We start from the raw sequence: 15958 nt of genomic DNA on the forward strand, positions 1-15958 counted from the left end.
GCCCAAAAGCCTGTAGAAACAAGAATCCCCCAAAAAACCCAAACAAACTGACACCTCCGCTGCTGCCAAGGTGGCAGAGGTGAAGGTCACCCTCATTTGACCTAGAAATGGGGGGGGGTAAAAATCCACCTTCCCAGAACCAACCAAACCAGAGGCAGAGAAGACCCTCTGACCAATCGGGTACCCCACAAATGTGCCCTCTGACCATCAGCCCTAGGTACAAGGGCAACAGACCCATCCTGCGTGTGTGGACTCCCATGGCAGGAGGGGGGGGGAATACAATCAGGCGAGTGCAGCCCCGGGAAACATCCCTCCAAACTTCCCCAGGAAGGCAGTAATATTCCAGATTCTAGTTTAAGGTTTCCCCAGGTACCCTCAAAAGCCTAACATTCAGGACAATCCTCCTTACTCTCCCTGCTTTCAAAGAGTCTAGACCACCAAATAAGGGAGAGGAGAGGCCGAAGATGGAAGGCTACCAGGGAAACCCTCAATACCCAGGTTTTGCCGGGAGAAGGGTTAGTTACCCTTTCTGAGAGCAACCCTGATTGGACTCAAGACTCCGTATCAGCCAGAGAGTGTGTCACAACTGGAGCACCAGGTCCAGAACCTAACCCAAGACCTGAGTCGCATGTTGAGGGCTCAGCAGAACACTCAGATGAACATGCTGCTCAGAACAGCTCGAATCAAGTGGCGTCCCGGAACAAAGACGGGGAGAGAACCCTGACAACCAACAGGTTCCAGAGGAGGCAGGGGAATGCAAAGCCCTAGAAGAAGCTTCCTTCCTCACCCATGAAAAGCCCCTAGACAACCCAGAACCGGATCTTAAATCTCCTACCCCCAAAAAACTGCATCCTAGGGAACAGAGGGTGGGTAGGAGAACCAAAGAGACAAAGAAGACCCGTTTTGTGGAGGAAGTCTGTGTCCTCCAGTTTGAAGGGGAAGAATCCTTTGAGGATTCTGGGAAGAATGTCTTCTCTTTCAAGGATTGGGGTTCCTCCCAAAGAAAAATGGGTCCCAAAAGACTAACTCAGACTGGGTAGGTATGGGTACTGACTCAATCGCCCATCCCTGAACCCCAGACATGTCTGAGAATTTAGCAATGACGGAGGGATCAACCCCACAAACCAATTTGAGTTATTGTCTCCAGGAAGAGGGGAACAGCACAGAATCGAGAGAAATGGGAGCCCAAAACTCCCCAAATATCAGAATGCCAAATTTCATTTACAGATTCCCAAACTCAAACACAGAAAACTGCCCAAGATCTTATGGTGTTGGAGTCCAAAATAAAGAAACTAACTGCCAAGCTTGCCCAAAATACCCATTTCCTTTGCCTCTTGGAGAAGAAAGAAGGTAGGTTTTATGCCCCCATCCAGATGCAAGGGCAATGTCCATCTTTAGCACTGGTGGGCACCGAATCACAAGCCACTCCTGTCCAAAAGGGCCTTTGAGCAGAGGGCGAACCACCAACTTCCTCGCACCATTCTTCCTGGACAACGCCAGACCTTGCAGACATGGAGATTAAAATTGGGCGACACAAGGTGAAACACCTGGTTATAGTCATGATTCCAGAGGGGACCCCCTGACTATTAGGGAATGACCTCCTGAGGTGGTCTCCGCTAATGGACTGAACAAGGTCCTCTGGAATCAGGCTAACCGGCCAATACATTTAAAAGAGGACCAATTATGTCAGTCTAAATAGCACATGCCACATGGTTGAAGAGCGATCAAAATTGAGTTCCATTTTCAGAACAATCAGGTACCTGACATTACTGTAGGACAACTGGTGATAGGAACTCCTCTCCATTAAAAAAATAAAAAAATCTTCCTTCCAGTTGCAAGTGGCATTCCACACTTGAAGGAAATACCCTGAAATGTTATACTGATCCATAATATGACAACCCAAGTCCCAGGATAAAAAGTGAAGCACCAGCTCAAATCTTGGCTAAAGTTCAGAAAAAGGGTGAACAGCTGTTCCTCCCCATTCAGGTTTTCAGGTAAATTGGGGGGAGGGGGGGACTGTTCTCACCAGAGTAGGCATGCATAGTGAAGAAAGCTTAATCGGCGTTATTCAGGATACTCCCAAAAGATCAGATCAATGGTTTATGAGTGGGTATGGGGAATGAAAATTACCTATTCCAAACATTTGCTTAGCAGTTGTAGGCTAAAAATGTATATTTCTGGTAAAAGCATAGACCATAATAGTTGGGTCGTGTGTGGTGTTCCCTTTGCCTTCTACCTAGCCAGTTACATTCTCAACCGATTCGCAATTAATACGGATCTCATTAATTGCCAAGCCCGGTCCCAACTGGAGGGAAAACCAAGGGCCTTGGCAATCCTGAAAAAAGCCTTTCGGTCAGCCCCATTGCTACTGTAGGCAGTTGAAGTTCAAAAGTGGAGAACAGGTCACCATCCCAGGCCTGTCCCGATAGTTCACCATCCCCATAAACATTGAGAGCAGGATGTGTGGCTAATTAGACAACAGGGAGTATTTTACTTGATATTATTGTAAAAATGTTCTGAAAGTGGTTGACCTGGTTCTGTTGAGTAATTTATTTGGTGTGATTGTAAAAAATAAAAATCCATATCCTAAAAATTGTAATTGTTCCACTTTTGTAAATATTCTGGGAATTAGGTCAGTAAGAGTTCTAAAACTTTAAAATCTATCTTCTATTAGATAATTAACATCACTACCTTCTAGCCTGGCGAGGATCACCCCGGGGACCTGGAAGAGAAGGAAGAAAAGAGGGTGCTGCCCCATACCGACCAAATTAAGGGTGAAGGGGATCCTGGAGTGCAGATCCATGATGGAGAATTCCACCAAATGAACCCCACTCTGCCCTACTCTTCCTCAACAAAAAGTCACAAAAGAGCAGGGGAGGGGGGGAAGCAGGAGGGGGAGGGGTGAGGGCACATCTGTAGGTTACATTTAAGGCCCTTTGCAGAAATCCCCTTCAACCAAATAAGCGCCACAAAAACAGCGGTGCTTGTCTTCCTGGCACATGAGGCGAGCATGGAACACTGCCACCCAAAGAATGGCTCTGCAATGCATCATAACAAAATTACCAGAATTCAGAACGCCTCTACAGTTGCTGTTCTGTCATCTAAAAATTAAAGCTGCACACAGCATTCTAGATGGCCATGCCTTTGTTCTTTCATTTAAATCAATAAAATTTGTGCGCTCCATGCGTGCTTTAGTTCATCCGATTGCCAAAAAGTTAGGCAATACACCACAAGTACGGCATTATCTTGCTGATAAATTACATGAAGGGAAGGGCAAAGAGTTCTGCATTTCACCCAACAGCTTCCGTTTCCTTTTGAAGTGAACCATCGCACTCAAATTACAGAAAATTCAAAAAATAGGGCGGCTCTCTTTTTCCATGTCAATATCAAAGAAATCCTGTGCAGTATCTCTTAATGTCCATGAAACAGTACATGCAAGCCCCCAAAAGATAAGTGAAAAACAATCCGGTGGTCTGCAGAACTGCATTTGTAATTTGAAATGAAAGGCCTGCACAAGTGTGAATCTGCTCTTTGAAAATAAGGAACATGTCATTTAAAAGATAATGCCAAATGGCAGCTTTTGCTCGCACAGATGTTGAATACGTGGGTAGAGGTTTGGTTACATAATGTACATTATATTTGTCCCCACCAGACACGGTTACTTGGAAAAGACGCCAAAACCAGTAAAACTGGGTTTTTGGCCCAGGCACAGAATTCAGTGGCAAGCCTTGCCTCCCACTGAAATGTTGCATCCATAAGTAAACCGCCCACAATGGCCAGGAGACTGGAGGATTCACTGGCCTGCTAGACTAGCAGGCAGTCTTGGAAGAAAGAACAAAGGAAGCCAGTATGGCCTGTGCATGACTGAGAGGTGCGATTTCCTTCAGGCACCCAGTTGGAACGATTAACTGTCAAAATTCATAGGGCTTCATAAACTTCCTTTGTTGCAAGCTGAGCCAGGCAGAGACATTTTGTTGACATCAAAGGCCTTCTATTTTAAGACATTCCTTGAATAAGTAGTAATTTTGTATTGTGCTAGTTGTAAATGTGATTTTTACACGAATGTAAAGAGACCAAGTACATGTTTCTAGCACCTTCTGAACTGAAATGGCCATAAAGACATTTCAGGTTGAATTATAAAGGGGACAGATATGAAACTAGGTGGAAATATGCTAAATGTGATTAGGAATATGTACGCATTTCATAAAAAGGCAAAAATGTGCCCACCAGCGATGCAAACTCGCACAGAGCCGGCGATCGGAGTGTTCAATTCCGTGACCCATTGAATCGGCATATCTGCTTCTTACGGCAGTGGCTAGTATAAGTTTGAACTTTTGATCTAGAACTCATTTTTGTTAAAGAATAGACTTGAGAGACAAAGAAAGATCATAAATGCAAACACAAATTATGTCATTTCCCCTGAAACAATCAGCCCAGAGGCAGGAGAGGACTGATGAATTACTCCCATCAGTAATACCTGGGTACTTTCACCAACCCCTCCTCCCCCAACCTGTAAAAGAGAGGATGTAATTTTGACTATATTAAGGGGGGGGGGGAGAAAGAACAGGATTCAAAGATTCAAAACTGGGGCAGATCCATTCCATCTACAGCAAGATCCATGAAACCAGATACATCCATCCAGGCAGAACCATCCATTCATCCAGATCCAGGCACACCCAAGAACCCAGGGAGAAAGTAGGAGGCAGCTGATCCCATCCAAGAGAGGCCAGTGACCAGACCTTGCCTAACTGTCCAGCATCCCATCCAGGAGGAGAAACCAGTGACTGGATCGCTTGGCCCAGCCATCCAGAGTGACCTGATCCCTTGGCCTAGCTGTCTAGATACCTTGCTGACTTTCCAGAATCCCAAATACAAGCTTGCATTGCAAGTATCACATAGCCCCAGTCCCCAAACTGCTTTTTCCTCTTTTGACCCTTACATCCCATTGGAAAAATAATTCAAAATCCCAAATTGCCAGTATAACCTGTTCACCTTTCCATAGACAAATCTGTATTAGCTTGTGTAGGTTAGTGCATTCCTTTTATAAGTCTTGAGTCTGTATCAATCCTTCGCATCATGCAGTAAATCAATTCCCATATAAAGAGATTCACAGTGAGTTGGTTGACATTTGAATAACCACCTCATGCCAAGTGCCTTTCTTTCATAACTATAGTCATTAAAATATAGCCTCAGAATCTTTTAACAAAAACCGAATGTGCCTGTGCATTGTGTGCCTTCCTACGAATTTCCAATTTGCCGGGTCCCATAGAAAAAGAAACCTAACCGTAGTCCCATAGAGTGTAACACCTTTCTGTCAGAATCATCAGTTCTGTGCCTCTGTTCCTTGTCCCGAAAACTATTGGATTTTGACAGCCAAGCCCTTTCCGTGGCCGACTTATCACAAGTCCCATGTAGAAACGAATTCCATTCTGCCATGTGTTTTCTTTTGCATTTGTCTTCGGTCCCAAAAAATAGATTTTTGTACCTTGTGTTCTTGTTGCACTGCTAAGTAGTCTGTAAGCTTCCTCATCTCTAGGGTGCAGCAACAAGAGTTTCCTTCCTAGCTATCCCACTGCGGTTGTAAGCTGCTGTGCGAGAAAAGTGAAATCTGATTATGCCATTTTGCTCATAAATCAGGTTTGCATTTTGTCTTCTGGTCTCCCAGCTTGGGATGGTTGGCTGAATTCTAAATTAGGTTTTTCCCCTCTTCATCCTGACTCCTTGCCAATGCCTTCCATCCAAAAAAAGAATTTAGTTAGCAGATTGGGGGTCAGTGTTGCTAGGGGCGAGCTTAACTTATTTCCATCTGTTGCTTTTTCTTCTGTTTGCTATTAAAGGTTTCTGTAACTGGTGTTAGGAGTTTGAACCAACTGTAGTGGGAATCTTTGTACCAATGTTGCTATTTTTAATAGACCAAGTATCTATGGTTCCTCGTCCACTGACAGGATTTTTGTGAAGGGTGCCAGACAGGTTGGGGGCCTACTCAAATAAAGAACCCGTGATTAAAAAGTGTTTTTATTGTGAGCCACATTCATTGTCAGTGGACGGAGTCTCTGGCTGGATTGTGCCGACATCCAGGAACATCACATGTGGGATGATTATTATGCTTTAGAGAATCCTCAATGCTGAACACTGCAAGCACATTAGAACCTCAAAAACCATCCCCAAACATTACATACCGGAATACAGAACAAGCATATCCCTACCCAAACAGGTCTTCCTAGATATTTGGTAGCCATATCCGGTTATAAAACGAACCTCAATTAATGCTCAGATTAATCCCAGCTAAATTGTAGCCCACTCGGGTCAGATTTGGAGTGCAACTTTACCAATTAACCTTTAATGCAGGAGTTACACCCCTAATCTGGAAGGGGCCTTCGGGATACAGGATCAGGGCACCCAGAGTAATATGGACCCCCTTTGCTTGGTGTCAGCTATATACACACACTTCTTCCTACAAGACATGAATACATCCAAGATAAATATGGCCCCTGGGAGCACCCGAATCATACAATGATAGAATAAGGCAGGGCAATGTTTTAGTTCAGAATTATATGGGTCTACCTTGTTCCATTGCACGCCAAGCAGGGCTCCGCCTACAAGGAACAAGTGTGCAGAAGCAGGAAGGACCACAGGGAGGGACCTGTGGGCATGGTACTGCACAGTAGTAGGCACAACGTTGTTGGAGTGAGGAAGAGGCAATGAGAAGGGAGCAAATGCCATAGGTTCTGGGAGCATAAGGTGGTGTTCGAGGTCACTTGAGGGGCAAGTGGGGGGGGGGGGTGGGAAGGAACAGGGTGGTTACTGTGGGTTGTGGAATTACTGGCACACACAGTGGAGAGCCGAGTTGCGGAGTGGCCTCTACTGGGGCAGTGCTTCAGAGGTAGCAGGAAAACAAAGGACTACATTTGCTTGATGTTCCTCCGAGGTGGAACGTCTGTAAACCTTTCAAGCTGTGGAGCCATCTGAACACGTGCCACTTGTTGGAACCCCTAGATGCACCTCATTCTGGGAGGTCAAAGTTGAAGCCCATTTTACCAAGCAATTGGCAGACCGCCTAATTCCAGCAGGGGAAAGCCAAGGTGAGGCTTTGTAACTCAAATGAGGACAAGGCAAATATTACACCACATAATCATAGGGTCAGTAACCATTGTTAGAGGCAGAAAAAGATAAATTGATGTTCTCATGCAGAAGGGGCAGTAGAACTACACGGAGGTGTGCGACTATAAATGTCAGTCCTAAAATAATGCATTGTGAGCAAAGCAGGTCTTCCGGTAGCCCCGAGACCAGCCTCAACTAAAAATAAGGGCATCTCCCATTCATTTCATTTTAGCTTCCGGTACAGACCCCCTTTCCAAGTCCACACCTATTGGTCAAACGCAATGAAGTGCAAATACCTAAGCCAATAGGTTGAGCTTTCCTTGTCAAATGTCTAGGATTGCAATACGTAGTAAAGGCGTCTCAACACCTTGCAATAATTCCAAGCTTGTGCTAAATGACTGTTCTCTGGTAAAGTGACTGCATAATGGGAGCATCTCATGACAATGTCATGGGGGGGGGGGGTCCAAGGAATAGGCTTCCTCATTGCCTTGAATTATGTTCGATAACTATTGCATGAGGTGGGTAGGATGACCGCGGTACTGCTCAGGAAGGACCACACAAGTCACATGGAGACTGGGTACAGTGCCTTGCCTACCAATGGTTTTTCTTGGGCTGGCATTGCCAAACCTGACATCTATGATTGGGTGTGTGGCAAAATAGTCTCGGCTCCAACAGCATTGCTTGGTTATGGCAGTTTTACCTACAGGTTAATCTTTTTAGGTCCTGCGGGTGAAGTTCACTAGCCTCATTCCCTTGAAGCACCGTCACATGCAGCTCGCCATCTTGCAGCTATGGAGCAGTCACTAAACTCTAGTTCAAGCTTACATATGCATTGCAGGATCCCGTAGGCTACAGAAACGGTCAGAGGCTGCACTGCAACACAGCACAGTAAGTTTGTTGGGGCAAGAGCTTTTCAGGAATAGTTGGTCTGTGACACTTCGACTATTGAGGTCTGAGGTTGTGACGATCTGCTCTGAAGACAATCCACAGGGGAGATACAGAACGCACTTGTCCTTCTGATAAGCCAAAGGTTGAGGAAGCCGTGCCAAGGTTCACATTTGAACTACAACCTCGCAATGGCAGACATGATCGTTTACATGGTGACCTACCCCACTCTAGATCCCAATCTACTACAGTAGCAGTAAGCTAGTGCCCCATGTGAGCAGGAACTGCCCCGATTTAGAAAATGCAGTATACTAGCCAACTCCCTCTACCTTTGGGCACCTGATGCTTCACAGCAAAACCACATTGCCCCCCGCCCCCCAGACACATTTGCAACATGTATACCTTACCCCACTGGTGGTTAAGTCACCACAGAAACACCCTAGGCTTGACTTTCGTGTTCAATAAGGAATGCATCAAGCTTTCCATTCACAGTGAAATATACACACTGCTACAACAAGGTCACCACAGGACAGCAGTACAAGTGGCATTGGGGCAACAGTTACTAGATATGTGCAGATAGCAATCTGCAAATCCACCCCTGTGGCAGCGTACCCTACACATCACGCATAAAACAAGCCATCATGTGTTGATGAGCCGCCATTTTTAGTAACAGATTTTTCGTTCAGCGTGGCTATTAAGCAACAAACTGCAACTATGATATCTTAAAGGTCTTTATTACAAATAGAATGACATCTAAAGTAAAACAATTTAGAATTTAGTAAATGTGCAATTTTGTGTTACTTAAAATGATTCATTTATTATTACATAAAATTTGAGTATATTAGAGGCGGACAAACTGCCACACTCCAAACCCCGCCTTACCCATCCCGCCACCCCAGGGACATTAAACACTCCTGCCATCTGTACCCTCCCTTCCCCGACTACAGCCAACCGGATGACAGAAGGCACGGTATTCACTGGGGTAAAATGGCAAAGATATTCGCATAGAATGACAGTGCTACTTAAAATCTCAGTGATTGACTGGTGAGGCTGGCCAAGAAAAGGTGTCCAATGCGATCAGAATCCAACCCAACTTCAGCAGCAGCCTACAGAGCAAATAATTGCTTTTGGCAGAAATGGTTAATATGCCTTACAATACAAAAACTGGTGCAGAAAGGCTGCTTTAAAACATGTTTTACTAGTTAAAACTTGACTGGCATTGGTCCCATATTACTGAAGTGTGCTAGTTGACGCTGGTGGGCAAGCAGCCACCAAACATCTCCTGCGAAGCGTAGGTCATGTACAGGAAGCCATCTTCGTCCTTGTGATCCCGGTACACCTCGGACATGGTGAGGGACATCGTGGTCAAGCTTTTGTTGTTCACCATGAGGTAAAAAGCGTGCGTCGCTGTTAAGGCCATCCGGCATCTGCAGTGGGGGAAGGGCATAAATATGACGTTAAAAATACTGCTTCACATCATACTCAAGTACGCCAGGTGTGTGGACTCTGGGGTTAAGCCAACCGCCACGCGTGTGCCTCCATTACTGCGTTTATCCCCTCAAACCAGAGCAGAAAAACCACCACAAGGCACTTGCTCTACCCCACTTCTCCATATAATCCCACAAGCAACTATTAAAGGTTTGCATGTCTATACAGCAACACCCTTAAATTCCAGCCACTGGTAATAAGACTGGGTAGCAAGAGACAGCCGGTTGTCCTAGACCAATCAAATGCATCTCAACCCCCTCGCCCCATCCCATTGAAGGTTCCACCTCTTGTAAACCCACATTACAGTGTGGTTATGGAGAGGACTAACCAGTCTTCCGCAGTGGGCATGACGTCCATCATTTGCATAACTTTGCACAGATCAGTATAACTCTAGAACGGCAATGCAAGGGAAAATAAATCCAATCAGACACCCCCACCAAGCATTGACGATTTGGTCACTCGCATCCGTTAAATGTGCCATCACACAGAACCGACCCTGCTAATGGGGTCCACCCAGTAGCCCTTCCTGCCCAGTGTCGTCCAGGCTCATTAGTGCCGACCTGGGTGCAGAGTTGGGAGTTGCTGCAGACACATACAGGCCAAGTCGTAAAATACACACGAGACCAATTAAACGTGCAGTAGCATCACCAAAAAAAAAAACTAAAAAAAAAATGTAAAATGCCAAAGCCAAGGACATTACTCATACACCCCCTCCCAACCAGGGGAAGGCATTGAATTGCAACAGCATGTAATACTGCACCACTAATAGTAAACTGAAGGCCCAGTAAGAACCCACTTGCCTAACCCAACGCTGCTAAGTTCACAATTCTCCGTAGGCTTCATCTTTTAGCCAACTTGTCGCCCTCCGCCCCCGACAATGCACATAAAAGGTTGTGAGGCTAATTCAAGCCGTTTTTGTTAGAGGGCAAGTTAATCTTACAGCAGACACGTCATGCCAGCTGCAATGTCCAATGGGCGTGACAGTCACCGGCCTTGAGAGACATGCAGAGAATGGATCTCTTTAGCGGCCAGGTCAGCTAGTTTGCTCTTCGCTATATATTAGCCAGGGCTTTAGGGAACCGTGGATCCGTAGAAGAAGCAAAAGCATGCCACCGGCATGCATAAACAGGCTGCCTGATGGTAGCGACATGCCACCTAGCATGAGGACAAGGCCGATTACTCCTACCAGCCATGCATGGAGGAGAGGGGCGTCTTGTGAAAATTTCCCCACCCCCATAATCACAAATGCAGCTGGGGTGAAACCCCACACGATGCAGCAAGGTCATGGCTACGCAAAATATAGGGGTCCAGATTTTATGAAGGACACTCATGCATTTGACACAGAACTGCACTACATACACAAAAAGCTACGGCAAGTGCATACATGTACCTAGTGTTTACCAATCTCTTACTCCGCAGCCCCACAGTGCACTACACCCATCCACTCGGTCTTGCAAAATACCCATCAACTCCACCAGTAATTCAGCCAAATCAGCCTGCCATGTTCTACCCTGGGCAAAACCATGCTGTACACCCGAAACAAATTCAGTTAAGTGCAAGTTCCCCTTAGCGTCTCTTCACTCGCAATCATACACTGCGCATGTCCAATATACTCCCATCCAACAAGAAACGCATTAGCAAAACTGCAGCGGGATGACAATCATGCCGCTAAATTATTTGTTTTACAGTAGAAGCAAAGCTCCATTCACTAAAAGGGATTTCCTTGGCCATGGTTCATGGACCCTTAAAATAATTCTTGTGATGGTTGAAAAGGTGCCTTTTATGCTTCCAAGCCTCCGTGCTTTTCACCACACCAATAAGCGGTACAACAACTCTACTCAGAGTGCAAAGTGTAATCTTTGGCCAAACACAAGCGATGACATGGAAAAGGGGCAACCAATCACAAGCAAGGTCATCTGGGGAACAGGGACTCTGCACATAGGGTTCTGAGAGAAGAAAATCCACACAAATACCTAGTTCTCCCATTCATGCCGGCCCATCAAGTGCAGTTCTCCCATTTCGCAATTCCTAAAGCCCTTTAGTCCTTCAGCTCAGAAATCTGAAAGCCCTTGCTTTTTACCTGGTGCGACTCTGCATTTCACAAAGTATGATAAAGAGAACTACCGCATTCTCACGCCAGATCTCAACTTGCTCCAAATATTTCTATAGAAGGCTGCTGAGTCGAATACAGTCTGTAGTAGTCCCAAATTAAAACCAAACTTATCCAGACCAAAGTCAAGCAAGAGTAAAGAACTGAGATTGAGAGGTGCAGGTTAGCAAGGACAAAGTCAGAAGAAGTCTGGGGAGGAGGTTGAAAGTGGAAGTAAAAGCAGATCAGTCGATGACAGAAGAGGCTGGCAGTGGCTCAGATAGGAGGGGGGGGCGGGGCAAGGTTCCTCAGGAGGGGGGGCGGGGCAAGGTTCCTCAAGCAGGAAGAGAGTGAATGGCCTATGGACTGAGAGGGGGTGGTGAACCAGATGTCTCCAGAATTGAAGGCATCCAGGGTGTGTGGGTCAGGAAGGAAGAATAGTGAGAGGGAGTCACAAAAGACACAGAATTGTGAAGGGGGATGATCAAGGGAGTGGAGGTGGATATTGAAGTCACCAAGGAGGAGGAGTTTGGAAGAAGAGGTTGAGAGGGAGAAGCAAGGTCGGACCATTCAGAGAGGAAGGGAGAGAAAGGGCCAGGAGGCCTCTAGATGGTGGTGAGAGTGACCCCAAACCCCTACAGATGAGGCATTCGAAAAGTAGGTATGATGGAAGCAGGGACCCACTCTGGGAAAATTCAGGGCCACTCCACCTCTGGCCTGTTGGGTATGGAGAGGATTTTGTAGCCCTAAGGTGCGTGTCAAGAGCAGCCAGAGCTGGCATTGAACCACGTCTTGGTAAGGGTGAGGACGTCAAGATCAAAGTGTTCAAGTAGATTACCACCTTTGAAACCAACATGCAACATGGCTGAGTGGGTCTCATCCAATGAGGGAAGAGTGGGCGGGTCGCCATAGGCTAGAAGGAAATCAAAGACGACCTTGGGCATGCCACGTTAGGGAGGGCTGCAAAGGAAGGCATGCTTTTTGGGGGCAAGCAGGTGGATAGGAATGCGGGCAAAGTAATGAGCCAGTCGCGGAGTGGGACAGGTGACCTCTTTGAAATGTTGATCAACTACAGCCAACCAGTGCTACAATAGCAGTTCTGGGTGTAAGGCGTGCAAGGGCGATTACTCAGAACTGCAGTGTAGGGGACCGTGTAGTTGCATGGGGTCCTCCGAGTCCTCCCCGGCCCAGACATGGCTAGGCCCTGACCATTTTGGGGGGCAATGTCTGCATCTCTAGAGGGGCTGCCCAGCCAATCAGGCAAGCCAATCAGCTGCTTCAGGGACCACGCATGATGGCCATATTGTGATGCCCTTGCCAGTATTTTTGCAGGCGAGGAGATCTAGAAAAAGGTAAGTGGGTTTTTTATGTGGGGGTGCGTCATGGGTGCGGGCATGTACGTGTGGGGGCATGAAAAGGTGCATCTGGTGGTTCGCACCTTTCTCATGTAAACTTTCCAGCCGTGGGCAAATCAGCCGCGGTCAAATCACAGATCCACCAACAATTGTGTCACTCCTTACAAACAAATGCATTGGATTTACAGTCAGCACAAAGACTTACATTAAATCAAAGCACCTCTTATTCGGCCAGTGGCCTTCCGTGGCATCCAAGGCTAGAGTCAAACGTGGGTTGAAATGGAGATACTTTGTTTTGGCGGCTGATGGAGGTTTGCTGGGCGGGTGTAAAATGGGATTGCGATAGTTCAAGGGAAGCCAGAGCAGGCGACAGCCCCCAAACGGGAGTGTGTTGTGGGCATCACAAAGAACACAGCTATTCCCCGATTAACACTGATGCAAAGCTATGGCTTGCAATAAGTATTGTTTTCAATTTGTGCCCAGGTGGCAACTCTACTCAACCAGCAGATTAGGGAGCAGGTTTTTACGATTGACGTGACATTCATAGGCACCCCTGAGCGAAAGGTCAGAGGGCAATTGCCCCCACCCACCATCCCAACCGTCACTAAACCTACATAGCTAGCCTGCTTTAGAGGCAAAATACAAGTGGCTCCCCGACAGTGCTCAAATTGAACAATGCAGTTCAGTAAGCCAATAGAATGTGGCAGCCCGGCAGTCCACAATGCCATTTAGGAGACCGCTAAAGAACCAATACGCCGCACCTCTTGTAAAAGAAGTGTCAGGTGGAACATTGTGATGCGCTCTAAAGCACCGAGTTGCACTTTAACGCACTATTCAGGGTAACCTTGATACAAGGTCACCCTGAAGTAGGGATCGTTTTTTTAGAGTCGTAAAACACTGACCAAATCTTTTGGTGGGGAGGAGAGCGCTTTATGGAAAAGGTTATACCCACCAAGTTAAGCACGTTCTGATTTGTGCTCATTTTTTTTTCTTAATCAGCTTTGGAAAATGCCCAATTAGCCCAGTCTAGCCGGTTAACCCATATTTTCTGCACCCACCCTGCTCCCTTGCTGGTCTCGCACACTGAAACACTTGTGTTGGCGGTTATCAATGCCATGTCATATCGCACTAACATTTTCTACAGTCACCTACTCATTGTTACATGCAGAACAAAGGCGCACAGTACCAACATGTCGCACGGGGATACAACCTATAATCAAAAGGAACTGTGTTGTACTAACGTTGTATTGGCAGTAGAGTTAAATGGAGGGCGAGGGGCTCTCGAGCAGAATTCGCCCTCCTACAAAGGCTCACTGCACAAGAATGTCCTTCCAATCCTGCTCTTTACCAGTAGGTGGCGCCATTACATCAACGTTTCCATGTAACCGACGTCTCTTTTGCAACACTGAGAAGAGACCTTTCATATGTTAGTGAGCTGGACACTTGCGCGCCTGCAAATATGGTTTTGTAAGCATTACCACCCCTCCTCGATGCCCTATAGGAGTCGGTACACGAGTCTCACTACACGGCTAACCCATCTCTTAACACGCATCACTTATTTTTTAAGTACTACTAAAAGAAGTGTGCGCGTGAGGCGATTAACACAATGGAAAGTGACCATATATTTAAAGTAGGCGGTCACTGAACTGGCTGTTCCTAGCAGATCATTTAACTTCCAGGAGATCACCGACAGAATAGCGTTTCCGATCAAATTGAACAGGAGTAAACCCCAAGCCAAGCGGTCGTATACAAGCATTTCCTGCACATGTTATAAAATACCGGTCATGGACAAGCTCACAATGGGCGGGCGGGCGGGCGGGGGGCAAAAATGGTTTAGCAGGAAGACGAGAACGCAGCTTGGGAAGCGGTCACCCGAACGGCTGCACACGCACTGACCCAGCAAACCACCCTCCGAGCATGCCATTTGCCGGAAGACAACAGGATGAACGGCTCAAGATGCCATTACAGTCACATGGGAAATAAACTCGGTAGTTACTTTCCGCCAGACATCCCCATAACAAGGCGTGGAGTAGATACCTACTCTGCAACATTACACATCCCATCGAACAAAGTCAGTGCCCAGAGATTGTAACGTACCGAATGATGGTGACAAACTTCGTCATGGTCAAGTCTTCGGGAACAAGAAACTTCGTTTTGTCCAACACGGGCAAGTACTTTTCGCGCTGGTACCTTTCAACCACCACCTGCAAACAAGCGGTAAAAAAAATCAATAGCAGGCGAAGGCGCTCATGTTTGGTGTTAAGAGCAGAGGATTTTTTTTTTTTAAATTGGAGAACTTCGGTTTTGATAAGGAATAGGGACGGGTACCAAGGTCTGCCCATACCTCAAGCAGTGCGTTAAAGTAAAGACGCTAATGGCGGGGTGGGGGAAGGGAAGGACCACCTGTATCCACGGAGGGGGGGGGGGGGGGGGGCAGTGCCTTCTAGGCGCGGCAATCGTGACAGACTCACCGGCACCTTGGATGGAAACTTTCGGTGTATCCCCGCCACTTCTTCCTTGCGAGTCGCTGTCAAAAACACAAGCACACGTGTTCTTAATCGAGGCGAGAAACGCGTACTGAACACAAACACACGCAGCCTCTACTGCGACTACACAAACGAAATCCCGCCACGGTGTACCTAAACTCTTCCTCCGCTTAAAAGGTATGGGGGTTTCGTGTTTCCGAGTCTGCTCCATCCCACACTGCAACAGGTCCACCACGGTTATCCACAGGCCCGCTCCCGCACTTTTTTTCCACAGCGTCAATCAGTCAGGAAGATGAGTGTCCGGCCCAGCAGTTTATAAACCCTTGATTATTACCTTAATCCAGCCTCCCCCACAACGACGAGGCGTGGCCGTCACCAGGGAAACTGGTCAGAAAGTGAGCTCGAGTCACACGCGGGCCTGTTTTCAGTGCAAGGCAGTGCAGCCGGCTTTGGCGCTCTTCGGATGTATCACAATGTGGAGACTACAATTCCATTCTTTTTTAGGGAATTGAACACAGTGTGTGAACTACTTTAGTGAATTGAACACAGTGTGT

The 15958-nt window shown here is 46.8% G+C and overlaps 1 protein-coding gene across 1 annotated transcript; it reads right to left on the reverse strand.

Annotated features, from left to right (window-relative positions):
- Window positions 1-8701: 8701 nt before the first annotated feature.
- Window positions 8702-15695, reverse strand: MAP1LC3C (microtubule associated protein 1 light chain 3 gamma). Its single transcript, XM_069609019.1, has 4 exons — window positions 15558-15695; window positions 15390-15445; window positions 15016-15122; window positions 8702-9413 (listed from the first exon to the last, which is right to left on the reverse strand). The coding sequence occupies exons 1-4, from the start codon at window positions 15613-15615 to the stop codon at window positions 9230-9232; spliced, it is 405 nt and encodes a 134-aa protein (XP_069465120.1). The 5' UTR covers window positions 15616-15695; the 3' UTR covers window positions 8702-9229.
- Window positions 15696-15958: the final 263 nt, after the last annotated feature.

The sequence above is a fragment of the Ambystoma mexicanum genome, chromosome 4q, assembly GCF_040938575.1.
Source record: "Ambystoma mexicanum isolate Mex_15411 chromosome 4q, UKY_AmexF1_1, whole genome shotgun sequence".
Taxonomy (NCBI): domain Eukaryota; kingdom Metazoa; phylum Chordata; class Amphibia; order Caudata; family Ambystomatidae; genus Ambystoma; species Ambystoma mexicanum.

Excerpts from the sequence above, each read along its gene's own strand:
- MAP1LC3C (XM_069609019.1), bottom strand. The coding sequence starts at position 15,615 with ATGGAGCAGACTCGGAAACACGAAACCCCCATACCTTTTAAGCGGAGG. Across the intron at positions 15,123-15,389 it reads AGTTTCCATCCAAGGTGCCG|GTGGTGGTTGAAAGGTACCA; the intron begins GTGAGTCTGTCA and ends GCTTGTTTGCAG. Across the intron at positions 9,414-15,015 it reads AAGTTTGTCACCATCATTCG|ATGCCGGATGGCCTTAACAG; the intron begins GTACGTTACAAT and ends CCCCCACTGCAG.